At 33.8% G+C, this 17998-nt stretch overlaps 1 protein-coding gene across 12 annotated transcripts in view; it reads right to left on the reverse strand.

Moving 5' to 3' along the window:
* The window catches only part of LOC118740640 (CD109 antigen-like), a 124359-nt gene that overhangs the window by 14179 nt on the left and 92182 nt on the right, over positions 1 to 17998 (reverse strand). For 7 of the 12 annotated variants that reach the window (XM_036472242.1, XM_036472244.1, XM_036472253.1 and 4 more), the window contains exons 2-6: positions 16261 to 16439; positions 8710 to 9115; positions 7698 to 8620; positions 7339 to 7600; positions 4641 to 4908 (exon numbers count right to left, since the gene is read on the reverse strand). In XM_036472242.1, the coding sequence (XP_036328135.1) occupies positions 4641 to 4908; positions 7339 to 7600; positions 7698 to 8620; positions 8710 to 9115; positions 16261 to 16328 (1927 nt within the window). In that variant the 5' untranslated portion in view covers positions 16329 to 16439. Of the gene's footprint in view, positions 1 to 78; positions 313 to 3122; positions 3537 to 4165; positions 4500 to 4640; positions 4909 to 7338; positions 7601 to 7697; positions 8621 to 8709; positions 9116 to 16260; positions 16440 to 17998 lie in introns of those variants that run through there. The other 5 variants (XM_036472245.1, XM_036472243.1, XM_036472252.1 and 2 more) reach the window with 4 other exon arrangements.

The raw sequence follows: 17998 nt of genomic DNA on the forward strand, positions 1-17998 counted from the left end.
TGTTTTTAAAGGGAAAACTTCGGGAAGGTTGTTGGAAATTTACTGTACAGCTATCTACATACATACATGTGGTATATACAAGTGCATATGAAAATACAACACTAGTCTACATTGTAACTAACTTTTCACCAGTTGAAAAACTATCGAAAATCCATGCTTCAGTAAAATCTTTACGAATTTTCACCAGAGTATTTACTCTCGGTGGGAGTCTCGATTGAAATACACCACCACCAACTCGAGGAATTGGTTGAGCATCAATAAAATATGGTAGATTACCAGAACCGGCTCTCAGGAAATAATAACGTGGTATTTCTATAAATAGAATTAAACTATTGCATTTTAGTTGCATGTGTGAGTGTGGGTGTGTGTACATATTTACAGTTAAAAATTATTCATTTGCATTTATTTAAGGCATGCAAAGATGCACTTTCATTACCGCAAGTATAAGTACTTCTAGAGCGGAGCTTAGTACCAAAGTCAGTATGCAAGTCACAGGCTATGTACGAATGTATACATACATATGTAAGTGTGTAAAAGAATGTAATTGTCAAATTGATTAATTTTAAATCTCTATTTTTTTTTGGAAGAGTTTGTATGCATACGAAGCTATTTACTTATCTAGAATGAACTACGCTTGCTATTACTTGCCTAAGTCGACCACATGACACAAAAGTTCCAGGATAATTTAATGCTATTGCTGGTTCTTAAGTAGAGGAGAAGTTCTCTAGGCCCACGTGCCTCGTATTTCTATCTAATTTTGAGTAGGCTGAATATCGAAAGAGAGATGGGGTTTGTAGATTAACTTCTCGCTGATGTTTTCCCAGACCAGGTTTAAAGTCACAATGAAAAGGTCCGATCAGTTCGTCGAGGAATGATCCCGATGTAGTTGCTGCAAATGGTGGGGTCAGCTTTTTTCTGAATTGGGAAGAGAACTCTTCAATTCTAATCAACAGGTATACATTTTGCATGCATCCCACCGGTTACTCTCGGCCGTATTTGAATAGCTCTTCCGGCAATCCATCGGTTCCTGTAGGTTTATAACTTTTGAATCCGGCTTTTACTACCTTAATCTCATCATAATTAAAAAAAAAGGAAATATCGGGCTCGGAGCCCTCGCAATCTACATAATTTTCGCTATTGTTGCCTTTCATCAGAGTGGAGAAACTCTCTCTCCGAATTTTAATGGTTCTCTGGACATCTCCCCCCGGTTTCAACTTGAAATCTTCCATAAGTTACCGAACTTTCTTGAAAAGTTTACGGACTTACAGATTTTACTCTCAATTAATATCGATCGTAATGAGTGAAGACCTCATATTTCAGTTATTTTATTTGCCCAGAATGGGACTGTACATGCACTCACACATCCACGACTCTATATCGGCCTGCCAAGAAGCACCGTTTGTTGAAATTACAATACACATCTGGATGTAGAAGGAGAGCACATTAAGATTACTGCGAAGCTCTTAGTAAATAGTCTCAGACTTCGTCTCCTTGGACCAGCGTGACTATTTAGAAGTACATGACCTAAATGAGATTGTCTCAGGGGACCTCGTGTTGTTACTTAATAAGACATGACAGGTTAAGAAGTCCTGCAAGCAAATAGAGGTAGCGGTAACTAGTGGACCTACAGCCTCCTCTAACTATTAATCCAATCAAATATAGTTATGCATAATACAAATATTCAAAATTACACAATTAATATTTTTAAATCAAAATTTAAAAAGGATAATACATACAGACACCACCGCTTTACACTTACCCTCCTATTCTAACAAGGTCACAAAACTCAGAGGATCACTATTGTGACTTTTACTGCGTCCGAAATATGCCACAAGGAAATGCACAGCATACGTTGAAGCGTTGTAGAAATCACAATAGAGATGCGCTGAGTTTTGTGTTTTGTTTAAATAGGGAGGGTTTTTGCCATTTCGCCACACTTTAAAGTCAAAGAGCTCGTTGGTCTTGGAGAGGAGATTTGCATAAAAACCAATAGGACAAACATTAAAATGGAAATGCTGTTTTGTTAATTACAACCACAAATATATATCTAACTACACGTTTCTAACTACAAATACTCGCACATACTCTCAATCGAGCTCGGATGCTCTTTGAGAACAACACAACACTTACATATGTATGTCGAATTTCCACTATGCAATGAGGTGACCAAAAATTTTGTGGAATTAAAAAAACGTCATATGAAGGCGAATTTAATGACTCTTTTTATTAATTATTATTAACGTAATCGCATCTGTGATACTTTTGAATACCATACTATTTCATTAAAATGTGTGCCATTTAATGCCTAGTGGAAATACAGCATTATACCGAATTACCAGCAATCCAAAAACCAAATTGATTGTTTAATTGAAAAATGTAACAAGTCCTGAATAATATAAGAAATAAAATTTATTTGTGATTTGATTCGTCGGACATATAAAAAATTAAACTTATTTGTGATTCTTCGGTCAAATAAAAGATAATACTTACTCGTGATTTGATTTGTCGAGTACATCAATTTGTTTGTGATTTACCAACTAAAAAATACTTTTTTCAATGCAAATCAAGTTATAAGCATTTTTTTTTTGTTGGCGAATCAATTCACAAATACTTTCATTTTTGGTTGATAAATCAAATAACAAATAATTTTGTTTTTATTTGTCCAACGAACCAAATTACAACTAATTGAATTTTCTATTTGGAGAATTAAATCGCAACAAAAATTTATTTTTTATTTGCCCAAAGAATCAAATCTCAAATAAATCTTATTTGCTATTTGTTCGGCGAATCAAATAACAAATAAATTAAAAATTTGTATTTAGTAGAGGAACCAAACCACGACTAAATTTTATTTTTTATTTGACCAACGAATCAAGTCACAACTAAATTAAATTTTTACTTCTCCATTGAGTCAAATCACAAATATATTTTATTTTCTATTCGGCAGAGTAATCAAATCACAAATAAATTTTTTTTTTTTTGTCGATTAATCAAATCACAAATCAAATGGATTTCTTAACTAAAAGCGGATTTAAAATCAAAAACTTTTAAATTATGCACACAGCATTGCAAACTGGAAGCAAACTTAATTACTTTTATTTTTAACACAACGATCCGGTTTTTTGATGCCCAAATTAGTCATACAAAATGTTTCCATTTAATGGCCAGTGGAAATCCGGCATTAGGTACAAACACGTTAATGGAAATGATTAGTTGTCTATTCATTGTATCGCTGCATGGCCATATAATATACCTACAGCTTCGTATGCATACAACAATTACACTCTACTTTAAATTTCTCTCTTCAACTAACCCTTTAGTAAGATTAGCTGTTGTATTTGTATACCAAATCCATAATTCGTTGAATTCTGTACGCAGCTTTGGAGCGGTCTCAGAAGTCTGTGTAGCACTGGTTGAACCATCGAAACGGTCTATGGAGTCTAAGGAGTCTTTGGAGTATGAGTAGTCTGTTTCATCGTCCGATGACAATGAATATAACTCTATCTCGTGGATATCTTCAAGATTATGATTGAACACTAGAAAAAATTGGATATCAAGAGAAGCTTTAAACATATAGTATGTTGCAAAGAAACTAAAAAATGTGCCGCTTTTCAACAACAATTTCAATGCAACAATTGCAAATACTTGCAGCTTATTTACAATATTAATACTCGGGTATATAGAGGGTGTCCTAGTCCCTTTTAGTAGGTATATGTTAGGGCGGCGCACTAAAAAAAGTGGAGATATTTCCACGGGAATAAATATTTCGTATAAATATTAAGATTTACGTGAGCTGCGCCGATTTGAAAATGCATCCAAACGAGGAGTGTTTTTCTTAAAATTATTTCATAAAAAAAAAATCAAAAATATCACCTTAACTTAAAGTGTTTGCATAAAAATGTTTAAAAATGTTATCAACGGAATCAAAGTAAAGATATTTTTGGAGATGTTTTCAAATCGGTCCAGTTCACGTAGGTCTCAATTTTTTTTGCTATTTATCGAGAGTGGTGCACTCTAATATATTTAAGTATATGCAAGCTTGAAGTATAGTCGTGTTGCCCTCCACCGCACTAAAAATATCAAATTCCTTTTGATTTGGAAATTTTAAATCTTAGAAAAGCAAGTATTTTATTTGAAAACTTTTCCTCCCAACATGCATCATTTCTAAATATTTATGTATGTACAACAGTTGCTCCATTAATCAATGGCTAGCTTGAAACCGTTATTATTGCATTCAGTTACCACGGTGTGTATTAAGTAATAGTTATTAAGTGCTCTCTTGTGCCTTTCCAAATTAACTACACTGTGGACGAACCTATTATGCATTGTCCATATCCAAGATTCTAGAAAATTTTTCCGTATTGGCAATATGCCATAGGCTGAGGGATCAATAGTTCTATCGTTTATATCTCTGTGTATGGGTTCGTCATTGACCTCAGTTTCAAAAAAGGCATCGCTTAGCTCAGCATCGGCGAGTGCAAGTGGTACTAGGTATAATTCTTTGGGTTCACATTACCAAAAAAGGGGATAGGTATATGTAGTATGTAATAATTACCTATTTAACTAGTATGTGCCTCGTTTTACACAATACTATACAAATTAAAAAAGAAAAATTTGTTTTTTTTTTCGATCTCGCTTACCATCATTGTAGGGATAATTTGCATTTGTCATTGTTACCACACCAGACTCTTGGCCCGGATAGCGTCCATAGCCACGCATCCATGGTGTACTGGCTTCAAAGTTGCTCAAACTATTGAATATTTGATCTTTGTTGATATCATTGCCGGATTTAAGCAGTAGTACACTTTGATCGACACCCAACAGTCCAACAAATGATTCAGGATCGGTTTTGATTTGGAGCTGCACATCTTCGCCAGGTTTGGCTTGCGGCTGAGCGCTGATGTCGATCTGTCATAGAGAGAAAGAGAAAGATAGAGAGGAGATCAATGATTTGTATATATATATTTCAATTAGGTATGTGTATATATGTACATATATATATACAAGACAAAGAAAAGGACTACAGTACCGAAAAAAAAAATTATATAAACCAAAACAGTTGCTTATTACCTCGAGGGAGCAAATATTTAAGAGCGAGCGTGCCTTCAAGTTTAAATTCTAGAAATTAACTGAAAAAACAACAACAACAACCACATAATCAAGTCTAAGTAGCACCACAATAGTTGCCCTTGATTGTAGTTGGGTTGACATATGACAAAGTGGAAAAAGCAGCAACAGTTTACGTGGCGAACTTAGCTCGGTGGGTAGACCACTGGCTTTGTAAACCGAAGTCGCTGGTTCATATCCTAGTGATTGGGAGATGTGTGATTTCCAAATTAGCAGCTACAATTTCTACCAATTGTAAACTATTGTGGTTTTTCCACAATAATTTTTCATTAAAAACGGGCTCAAGCTCATAAAACTAAAAATATATTGTTGAATAAATATTTTTGTTTAGAACAATAAAATCTAAAAGTTGAATTTAAAAATTCAAAAAATAAAATATTTTTTAAAAATCAAGAAAAAGAAAAGAAAAAATTAAGAAAATATATAAATTTTTCTTATTAAAACAACAAAAACTAAAAATTAAATAAAAAAACAAACATTGACAAATACTAAAAATTATTAGCAAAGTTCTATATAAGTACTAAATTAAAATAAACAAAATTCTTTTTAAAACAACATTAAAAAGGAAAACCAATTCAACCAAAAAAAGAAAACAAGGAAATAATATAAAATTCAAAAAATATATATTTTTGTTTTAAAACAAAATCTAAAAATTTAATTAAAACATGAAGTTTTCAAATATTAAATGAAAATATTTATTTTTCTTTTTAAAACTAAAAACTGAAAATTAAACTAAATTAAGACAACAAATAAATTAAAAAATTTTAAGAAAGTTTCTATAAATTAAATTCGAAAAAATCTTATTAAAACAGTGAACTATTATTTTAAAATCAATTAAAAAATATAATTACATTAAAATAAGAAAAAATAAAAATATAAGTTTACGTAATTTAAATTAATTTAAAATATTATTTTGTTTTAAAACCATAAAACATAAAAGTTAAATTGAAAAGGAAAATTAAAGTTTCAATAAGTAAATGAAATAAAATAACACATTTCTCTCAAAACTAAAAATTAAAAGAAAACTAAATTCAAAAACGAAAAAAATCGAACTAAAACAATTAACAAAGCTTCTATAAATTAAGTGAGAACAAAAAGGTATTTTTGGTTTTAAGACAATAAAATCTAAAGCTTGAGAGAAAATTAATTTAAAAATAAAAGTAACAAATTTAATAAGATTCTAAAAATTATAAGAAATTAAACATAAATATTTTTCTATTTAGAAAAAAATAAATAAATTTAAGAGAAAACTAAATTAAAAAAATAAAATAATTGTAATAAAAGAGAAAAATTAAACAAGATTCTAAAAATTACATTAAATTAAGAAAATATTGTTCCTTTAAAAGTATAAAATCGCAAAATCTAGTTTATAAAAATTAAATAAATATATATAAAAGCGCTGCCCTAGGATTGTAACCCCTGATCTCTCGCCAGTGGTTTGCGCACTCGGTCATTGCGTCTGTTTGCGCAGCGCAAGCAAAATGATACATACTTATCGTCGCCTGGGTAAAATATTGTCGTATGTTAATTTGAAATGCAATTTCTCAAAAACGCGAAGATAGATTTTCTCCAAAGTCTCTGAAAATGTTACTAGTTCAAAAAATTCTTAAATTATTTACTTTTTAATTTTTATTTTTAATTAGTTTTGAGTTTATGAAGAATTTTCTTTAGTAAAATTTTGTCGTAAGCGTCATTTGTCCACAAGTTGGCAGTCACTTTGTATGAAATACGACAAAATGTGATCAAAATTTCCACTAAATTAACGACACTTTTTACTCAATATCTCAGAAACTATAGGAGATATCCAAATGTGGAGAACGCCATTTTAAAGATATTGATTAGTTTAATATGACTGCATCACTAACTAAATTTTTACTAAATTATCGAAAAAATTGTAGTCAATATCTCGGAAACTAAAGGAGATATCTAAAAGCTAATAACACCAATCGGAAGACCTTATTTCAAAATATATAACTGCATCTAGAACTAAAAATCGTCAAAATTGCGCTTACGACAATCTTTTACCTAGGCGACGTTATTCATCTGTATTTGGAATACGCTGCCAAAATACAAAATATTCAATATTGTCTTTCAATTGTCTTACAAAAGACGTTCAACTTTCTTAGCCAAAATTACCTGTCCGGGGTTGTTACAAACTTCTGTGCTCGACCCAACTAAATGTAAACACCTCAAATGCTCAGATTCACTTACCGAGTTTTCGAATTCCTTCTCGAATGCGATAGACTTCTCTTCAAAGACTAAATTATTATTGAAGACAAAATGAACGTAGAAGTTTGCTTTCGGCACCATTTCAAAAGTTGGCAAGAATTTAATGAGTTGCGACTTGCGTCCTTCAGGCACGTCTACGTGTTCCGACTTTACAATATTGCCGCGCGCCACAATGGTGTAAACAAAGTACGGAATACTTTCACTGGATTTCACTTCAACTGTAACGGGTTTACCAAGTCGTGGCCTTTAGAAAGAAAAAAAAAAAAACAACATAACATATTAATTAAATATGTAGAATAAAAAATCAGTACTTCTTGCTGCGCCACTTTCTTTACACTTACTTTTCCGTATTCACTGTCAACTTCAACAATTCCGGCGCATCAATGGTTTGTGTAAATTTCGATATTGAATTCAGGTACGTTGATGTATCTAAAAATTGGCATTTAATCGAGAAGTATCGGTCAGTTTCGGGTAGCGTAAACTCAAAAGACGCCATGCCGTGTTCATCCAAATTCGACTCAAATTCCAAAGTCATATCTTCTGGCTTTTCAGTTGTGGCCTCAGCGTTCGGTTCGCCACGGAAACCACGGAGGATATAGTTACGCGGTGGATCTACAATCAATTTTGCCTTATTCTTTGTGTCGCGCACCGGCGAGCCGTCCACATTCTTTACAACAACAGTGATTTTTATCGGTTTACCCGGATGGTAGGTATATGGTACATCGACGCCCTCAATGCGATAACGTTCCGCGTGTAAGTTAACTGTTGCAGTGGCATTTTGTTTATTCCCTGTGAGTTCCTCTTCCATGATGGCCAATAATTTAAGTGGCGGCACATAACTGTGTTCTTTAGATATGCCTAATTCTTTAGTCAAGTCAAATTCTACATGACCCTTGCCATCGACATCGATAGTTTTATTTGCTTCCATGTGATCGTTGTTGCCATAATAGTGATATATTGGTTTAATCGAAACCGATGCCTTGCCTTTTACCGCTTTGCCGTAGGTATACTTTGAGCGTACGGTCACCTTAATGACGCCATCAGGAATGGCCACATCTTTGGCAGTCTCAATGGATACTTCGAATTTGGGCAATACATATTTGGCCACCTCAAAGGATTTCGTTTCTGGATTCTGGCCATCGATGAGTACATCGATATTCCAATTGCCAAGCACAGGTTGTTCGGAGAGCTGAAATTCGTCGGTATAAACACCCTTGGTCGGCTTCACATCTTTCAGCTGTTTGATGCGGTTCTGTGCGCCATCCTGCAAGGAAAATTAGATGTATGTATATATTATGGACTTTTTGAAATATCTAAGTACATAGTTGAAATAAAAATAAAAAAAATACTCACATTAATCAGTATTGTAATGGGCTTGTCAATCTTGGCCGGACGCGTATTAGCATCCAAAAAGAGCACACGAAACTGCACTAAATCGCCCGGCTTATAGGTGGCTTTATCAGTTTGTATGAAAATAGCGGGTTTGTAGTCGGCATAATTCAGCTTCGTCGAATTTTCAAAAGTAATGCCAGAAACACCTTTTGCCGTAAGATTATAGTCGCCCTCTTTTAGTGTGGGCACATCGAATTCCACATTTTCCGTCGACATTGGCTGCACTTCGACGGTTTTTGTCTCATTGTACGAGGGACCTGTAATGGCAACATCGATTTTGCAAGGTCCCTCAGCCTTATGCACAGATACAGCGACATTGTATTTGAAGTTGGAACGAATAGTGCCGGGTCCAATAACTGAATAGTGGCTGCAAAGAAATGAAGCTATGTTAGTACTCATGTCGATTAGAAATTGTATATTTGGCTGTTTGAAATTTCCTTTCTATATAAGTACGTATTTTAATAACGTAGTCAACATACATAAGTGTAACTTTCTCATTAGCAATTTAAGTGAAAAAGGATTTTCTTCCCTTCTGTCAGTTTTCCTAATAAATATGAACCTATGTACGTAAGTATATCGCTGAGGCCCTTAAAGTTCTATCACCTACTAATATATGAACCTCATTCTTGTCCTCAAAAGTGCGAGATATTCGTAAAATATTCCCTTACGGATTCAGGCTCTTCCTCGTTTTTCAGCCCAGAAGAAGTTAGTCTAGCGCAGCGTGAGTCTGCCCGCGTACATCCCTAAAATGATGTGACCCGCTAGCAGACCCATGACCAGAGAAATTGCACCTCTGCTGTGCGCGTATAAAGAGTCATGCAATCTTTTCGAGTCCCATTTAATAGGCACCATAGGAGGGGCGTCTAAAGGTCTGATTATGGCAACTTAACGTAACGTAGAGGTTGTCACTTAAAAGTTCTCTTAAATGGATTGTGCTTATATTTGGGCAGGCGAAACTTAACGTAACTTAAGTAAGTTAAGTTACGTTAAGTTAAGTTGCCATAATCAGACTTTTACTCGCGAGTCATATGTGTACGTGTTGATTCGCCTTTCGACTGCACGGAGTCGAATCATTCAAAGTCATGTCAGAGTCATGTCGGTGTAACTAACTAACACATCCCACTGGGAAAATAGGTAAGCATGTTCTCTTTCAGTTTTTAGTACCAAAATTGTCATCTATGACCAATGTCATCTACTAGTAAAGCACAAAATGAATACCTCCGACGATGCATTACGTTGTCAGTTGCAAAATAACGTGCAGCCGAAGTTATTTCCAAGCGCCGAACTACTCCGAGCGACTACTCTCCATGATACGTAACTTACTTTGTAAAGCGGCTTTATTTCATATTATAACCGATCTGTGTGCCAAATTTCATTGAAAAACATTTAGCCGTTTAAGCGCGAAAGACCAACAGATATACATACTTACACAAACTTTCACAATTATAATATTACTTAGTAGGATAAAACATGTATAAAAGACAATCCGGTTTATCGGCCGTTGCCTTAAAATTGTCGCACATACTAATTAATTATACACACAAAATCAAAATTATATATGCAAAAAACCTTATGCATTTTTTTGTTGCAAATGTAGCAACTCAAATAAAAAAATTGGGTTTTTCGCTTCTGTATGTGTATGTATCTGTATTTTTTTTTTGTGTTATGTGAAGAAATATTTTGTTTACTCTCCCATTATCGCAAACTTTCCGGACTGTTTTGTGCGATATGTCGATTTATAAAACTTTTTTTTGCTAATACTACTGTTTGCTATATGAAAAGTTGTTAGAGAAATATACACAAAATTTGGTAAAAACCAAGGTTTTTTTGCTCAATACTTTCCTATATTATTTATGGCTATTTGGTTCAAACGAAAGGTAAATGCAGCTTTATTTTGATTAATCTCACGAATTCAATAAGTCAACTTGTACTTGATAACCCCTTGACGCTACTTTGGGTTTCTGTTTTCATAGCTCACCCTATTTGCTTTTGATAATTGTTTTAAATATTTCGAGGGCAAGCAAAAAGAAAGCGATGAAATATGAAACTTTTTTAGCTTGAGGAAAAAGTCTATGGCCATTTAATTTATGCATATTCAGTGCCGTAACCTGATTTCTAAGTCTGGCTTTTGCTGTACTAGCACGTGTGTAAATGCGAATAGGTATGAGATTTTGAACATGTATTTGTTTTTTTATTTATTGAGTTGATTAATTTAATGTGCCTAATGAGCGTTCCTTCACACAATGGAGATTATATTTAAATATTAATTCAAATACATATATCCATATAATTGTTTAAATTCTAATTACAGCAAGTCATAGCTGAATGTGTATTTAAGAATAATAAACAAATCTTTTTTTTACCTGTTGTTTTATTATAATCGTTTAAAATAAACAAATTCCATTCTTTATTCAAAAGAAATAACCATTTTTCATCGATGACATTCAGCCTTACCTATCACGCAATGGCCAGTTAGAACTCCCATCAATAGTGAGACGTTTAACTTGCTTTGCGTCAAGAGCGCCCTAGACCGCCTACGGTCTACACGTGGCCAGAAGCATTGCAAGGTCTTTGTCCAGCGAACGCTGAACTGAGCAAACGCCCAACTGTCCATGAGTACACCACATTAGTTCAGAGGAACAGCCAGTATTTCTCTCCCGGGAGCACTTGCTCAAGGGTTCCCTGTCTTTACATCATCTGCCATGCAGCTTCAATCAATTTCGCTTTGTGCCGGAACCCTTATGAACTTAATAGCGAAGTAATTGGATGCTGTCGATAAGAAGATCAAACAATCCTTTACCATTTTTGAACGAACCATTAGGAAGCCAAGGCAACTGATAGCTGCTAGACTGTGGGATTTAATATCCGCCTTCAGGTAGCCTTAATTTCTTGTTGATCGAGAGCTCTTCGCAACCCTCCCATTCAGCTTTGCTCTAATAATAAATACGTCTAAAGGATCGCTTTTTCAGATACTGCACCTCTCCCAGTCCTCTCTCGCTGGAACATGGGTGGTGAAAGATCCCTTTGGACCCAATATCGCCGTACAGTTGTCTGTTAGAGTCGGTAAGAACTCGAAGCATTTTAGAATACTGGCGTGCCCATAGCTCAGGGCGAGCTCAAACAGCTTATCCTTGCTAAGGCACTTGCATAAGCAGCTTTGCCGTGGGAACAACGTAACAGGTGCAACCACCCTCACTAATATTGTTAACTGGTATGCATTGGTACGGGAATTCCAAATTCGAGCTCCTCTCAATATAGTTGAAATAACTCTGATGCCGGTAGTGTATTCACCGAAGCGAACAATGTTTGTTCAGATTCAGGTTGATTACCTTCAGTACGGCCAAGGGTTTCACCAGAGCACATTTTCCTAAAGGCACCCAACAAGTCCGTGGTCTCATTACCGAACGTAGTCTTAAAGTAACACAGAATCTGGGCTTCCAAGGTACAAAGAAAAAAAGTAAACGTGAATCAAGGCAAGCCAACCAATGCGATCTCAACATGTGGCGAAAGTAGATCCGCGGTGCTATATAATGCTGCGACCGATAATTGGGAAGTTGTTGAAGCCTGAGATCTCCCATAACGATCCAGGGAAGAAAGATCTTTAATATCTTCCAAGAGTTGAACCCCGGGCACAGCCACCTACCATTTTATATAAAATGACCAACATGGGTTGAACAACAATACAGGTAATGCAGACTCTCAAAAACGAATGCTTGGCTATTTTGGCAAGAAGCATTAACCAGATTAACTATGGTTTCTGGAAGATCAAGGTGAACTATACAAAACCAATACTTTAGTCAACTTAATGGCATTCATGAAAACCGAAATACGATAAATGTTCAACTTCCAGTATTAATACATTATCGTCAACCTACTGCAATTAAACCTTGTATTTACGTTACCTGGAGCAAAACGAAAAAACTATGTATACATATAAAATATATTATATTCCCCTAATGCTCTGAAACACCCTAATGTAGGTTTATGTATGTGATTGTTGTTCAAAGCGCTAATGCACGACTGATGTATCATGAAATTTGATTTGTCTTGCAATGTTTACTATTTTTTAAAAGCTGATGTCTGTCGGGCATCAAAACAAAAAAAAAACCGATAGCAACTGATGCTTACATTCATAAATATATGTAAGTAAACACCCTATAGGAAAATGACACACATCACTTGGCACTGAGGTGATTTTAAATAACCGATATATTTGTAATTATAAGAACAGCTGAAGTGCAATGCAGAAGGACCAGTCTGTACACTGAGCGTGAGTAAGTGGAGTCACTTAGGGAAAAAAGTACGCTTATGGTATAGGTTGGAATTCTCGTATAGTATTGCATTTTCATAACGACTCAAAAATAAAAGGAAACCACAGCTTAGGAATTTTAAATGAAATTAACGGAGTGTAAATTTTTATTAATTTTTAATTTGATTGCAAATTAGCGCAAAATATACTTTTATACCGGAATTTTGTAAAAAATCTATTGTTTTTTTTTCAAATTTTATCAATACGATACGATAGCAATAAATCATTTTCTTCCACTCGCGTTAATTAAAGCAGTTCTGTATTCCTTAATAAATTGAATATTTTATTTTTCAGTTGACCTTTTGTCTTGGATGTTTTCGTCGTTCTGTTCACACTCTTTCTATTTCTTGCAGGGCACTCGCATTTACATATACCTCTATACGTGCCAGCAGCATTCATATATTAATAGTTGGATGCTACGTGCGCACTTTGTATAAGTAATTGCGAAGCGAAAGGGAATTCCCGACACACAAAGCAAAAATAATGTTTTTTTGTTTGGTTAAATTTTTTTCACTTGTTTGTCATTGAGTGTCGTCACTAAAATGCAAATCATGTAGGAAATGTAAATTATTTTATTGCCCTTGCGGGTTCTGGGAACTATTAGGTTTTTCTACCATAGGAAACATAAGAAATTCTTAAAATTTTTTTTGCAATTGTATAATTAGTTATTCTAAGGAATTAACGGAAATAATTTTTTTTAAATAAGCTATGGAATTTGCTCTCGTGTGAAAAGTTTATTGGGTTATCGTTTAGACTTCTTTGTCTTAAAAATGTCTTGAGGTCACTATTTCCTTCAGCAAAACTGGAAAAACTAACCTGTATATTGTATATCTAATAATTTGTTGGCGATATCAATGCTTTGTATTAGGAAAGCATCCACTTATCTCGGATTAATTGGCGCAAACGAGAGGATCTCCCTTCTTGATTGGGCAAATACCACTGAGATTCCAAGCACTAAGAAAAAAGTAACTTGATTTTTTCAAACAGTGCCATTTTTCGTTTTTCCATGTTAGCGACATTAGAAATTTTTTAACAGGAAAATAATTTTTTAAACAAATATAAACATAAGTGGCTTGCTACTATTTGTTTGCCTCCAGGTATTGTCCGGGTTCGAATGCCTTTAGACGAAGCATATAATTGTTTATTATTTTTTTTAGATTTTTCTCAATGCCGAAAAAAGATCTGTGAAGTGCAGAACAAAATCATGTTGAAGTGAAAATTCACCGATAATAAATCTGATTAGAGTAAATATAAGGTGGTGTGGCGGAAAAACAAATGTATTTTAGCTTGAAATCAAGAGAATATGGGTAATTTTTCTTCTCAGTGTCCATGAGACTAAAACTCTTCGTCGCCAAATCGTCTTGGTCGACAATTGGGACGTGAGCTTCGCGTCTATATACGCTGATATGGGTTCTTCTCCGTCGCATACGCTACCTCTGTAGCCAATTAAAAGCGTTGATATCTCAAATGCACGGTTACCAGAATTTCATATTCATCTCTACAAGAATCAGCCCGATTTTGAAACCATCTGAACTTTATACAAATAAAAATTTACCCGGCGCAATTATTCATTAAATATATATTTTTGTGCATTTCTAAAAATTGTATTTGTTTAGTGAATTGCGTACCTACTTACATTCCTACATACAGTTGCCCACAAAAGAGTCGGTTTTAGTTATTTGTCTTTTGTTTATTTTATGTTTATTATTTTTTTTTAGGAAAGTCTAGTTGGTTATACCACAAACACCATATAAGTTTACATTTTAAACTTTGTACACAAATTAAAAAAATTCTGCAAATTTTCACCAAAATTTCAAACTCTTTAATCAAAATCTTTAGAAAAAATTGTGTTATGCAGTTTTGTAGCACATTTAATTCTAGTCTCATAAAGTGCAAGTGTCAAGTTGCTGAAAAATCCCGTTGATTTTTGAGAATTTTTTTTTGTTGAAGGTGTTTCACGTTTTTTTCATACAAAGTGTGTTCGATAATTTTCTTTTATACAAATACAAATTTTTTATTTATTTATTTTTTTTTTCCTTTATTAACAACATAAACATATAAAATATATACATAAACATATAAAATATAATTTATATGGAGCTTGTTGTACAACCAGTTAGACTTTTATAAAAAAAATAACAAAATAATAAACATAAAATAAACAGAAGACAAATAGCCAAAACGGATCAAAATATCGCACTCCTATTATTTTGTGGACAACTGTACATACATATGTATGTACAGCTTCCAAGTTCACTCACAATTCGTCTAGATTCTAGAATAGTTATGACTGCAGTACAAATTTATCTGATAATTGGTTTCGTGCCTACTTTCTTGTTTTTTTCCACATATTCGAACGCCAATTAGAGTTAATTATGTTTTCTTCTGTGAAAGATATGTATTGCTTTTATTTTAAATACATGCGAAAAGTTGTAAGCAGAGCGCTGATGGCGCCAAACAGTCGACTCCTTAATAGAGCTCGGAGAATCAAGATGCATGCTGGGGGGGGAACATTATAAAACTGAACTGGAAATCAGAAAGACAAAAAGCGTTTCAGAGAAAACGTCTGCGAAAGCGTGAATGAATTCTCCAGATTTGGAAGCATCTTTACTGGGAGGCCCGCTTCCTAGGATTACCTACTTAAGAAATTAAGTAGAAAACTAAACTTCAAGCAGTGGAGAGTCAGTGAAGCTTCTCAACGATGCTTCTTTTCGGGTAACTCATACTCTGGAGAGTCCTCCATAGCGGAAAGGCACGAGATTATACTGCCCTATACAAGCGAGGAGTCCAGCTTCCAATAACTTGTGCGCAATAAGTCTGTCCTCGTTTCTGCTAAGAACATTAATGGTGATTTCGTTTCTACCAAAAAGGTCGCCTTTTGATTGCCCTTTTCTCTTCTCGTGTTCGATTCGAAATTAAAGGCAAAGGTGGAGAAAATTGTGAGTTCGTTTCTTAAAATGTCACACTCTTGTAGGGTAAAAAAGGCACCTTTTCTGCCCTTTGAAGCTTTGTCAGCGGAGATGGTTGCCCTGAAAATCAGATGGTTGCTTAAAACGATAATATGATGAAATGCGTGATCTGGACAAGGACAAGAAGGCAAAACATGCATTTTCAAAGGGTTGAGTGTAACATCAAACACATTTTGCACCGCGCAACGGCAACATTTTTTGGTAGAAACGAAATAATCATAAGTAAGTACTCACCCCGCCGCATATACCATAGCCACGATTTGTAGAAGTCCAAGCGCAGCTACACAAAGACGTCGCGTCATCTTGTTATCTTTCGATTTCTTTTACTTTTATTTTATGCTTGAACTTTTCTTCTGTTTATTTTATACGATATTTTTAAATCCGGTCTGTTCATATACATACATACAAATACACTGCCATAAAAATAAATATCGCGAACATGTAGTATAAATTAAGCTTATTGGCAATTAGTTGCGAGCATGCATACATACTTACATATGTACATACATACATAAGTATATAGGACACACGTAGAAACTAAGGCGAATTCGAAATTAAAAAAAAAAAACAATCCTTTTTGCTGAGTTGGCATACTCTTCTTATTTTATAAAAAAATAAATAAATAAAAACATTTCTTTATTAAAATTTTAAAATAAAGTTGCAATCTTTAAAGTTTAGACGTGGCACAGTGGTCGGAAAACTTTGTTTTTCGCGAAAAATTAGAAAGACTGCGCCGATGTGAATGGAATTTCAGGATTGTAATATCTTCGTTATGCTGAATCCAATATGCCATAAAATTTGTATTTTGACAGTTGACAGCTGTTAAATCAACTGTCGTTTGCTCTAAAGATAAAAATAAACTAACTAAAAATTACACCCCTTACGATTTAGAACTCGCTGATCAGGTCAAATTTAAACTTTGACAGTTGACAGCTGCAAAACAACTGGCACTTTCTCCAAAAAAAAAAAACAAGCATTAGGTTTCAGGGCACATTTAAACTTTGACGATTGACAGCTGTCAAATCAGCTGTCCCTTCATCTAAAAATAAAAATAAAAAAATCTTAAAAGTGAACTCCTTTAGGTTTTAGGATTCGCTGATCACGAAGTTCAGGTTAAATTTGAACTGTCACTTTCTCTAAAAATTAAAACAAAATTTCTAAAAATGACTCCCAATAGGTTTTAGAAGTCGCTGATCACAAATTTTATATCAATTTTTAATTTTGGCCGTTGACAGCTGTCAAATAAACTGTATGAAATAAAAATCAAATTTTGTGTATAAAAAAATTTAATTAATTTTAACAAAACAATCTGATTTTAGTGAGGAAAACTTAAAATGTATATAAAAAAATTTAATTAATTTTAACAAAACAATCTGATTTTTAGTGGGGAAAACTTAAAATTTTAAGCTTTAAACACATAGTGCCGTTGTAATGCGCACTCCCACTGTAGGTTTACTCCACGCGCAAGAGCTCACATGAGCGCACTAAAATGCTCAAAACACAAAATGGCGCAAACATCCGCAGCTACATATTCAGATCTGTCAATAACACCTGCATAACGTAAGTAGAAGACTTTACCTTGTTTCACTTTATTTGTATACCATTTTTCGTCCAACACTTTTTGCCAATTAACCCATTCATTTATTGCTCAAAAAACAAATGGAAGAAAATAAAAAAATGCAAACTTTTTTGGTATTATGGTATCATTCAATGTAGAAACAATAAATACCATTCAATACAGCGAGCATTTTGAAAGTTTTCTATTAAAAAAGTCTGTGAAAAATAAGTAAAATTTTTCTACGCATTTGGTAAAGGAATACTTTTTGCGATTGGTGCAATATTATGAACAAGCTTACAACTTTCTCCTAAAATAACATTCATTTCTGAGTTCCCTTAAGTTTTCTGAAATGGAATAAGAAATAATATTTTTTTTTTTAACTTTGATAAAATGTTTTTTTTTTAGTTTTCCGAC

The sequence above is a fragment of the Rhagoletis pomonella genome, unplaced genomic scaffold, assembly GCF_013731165.1.
Source record: "Rhagoletis pomonella isolate Grant_MI unplaced genomic scaffold, Rhpom_1.0 Rhpom_scaffold_00006, whole genome shotgun sequence".
Taxonomy (NCBI): domain Eukaryota; kingdom Metazoa; phylum Arthropoda; class Insecta; order Diptera; family Tephritidae; genus Rhagoletis; species Rhagoletis pomonella.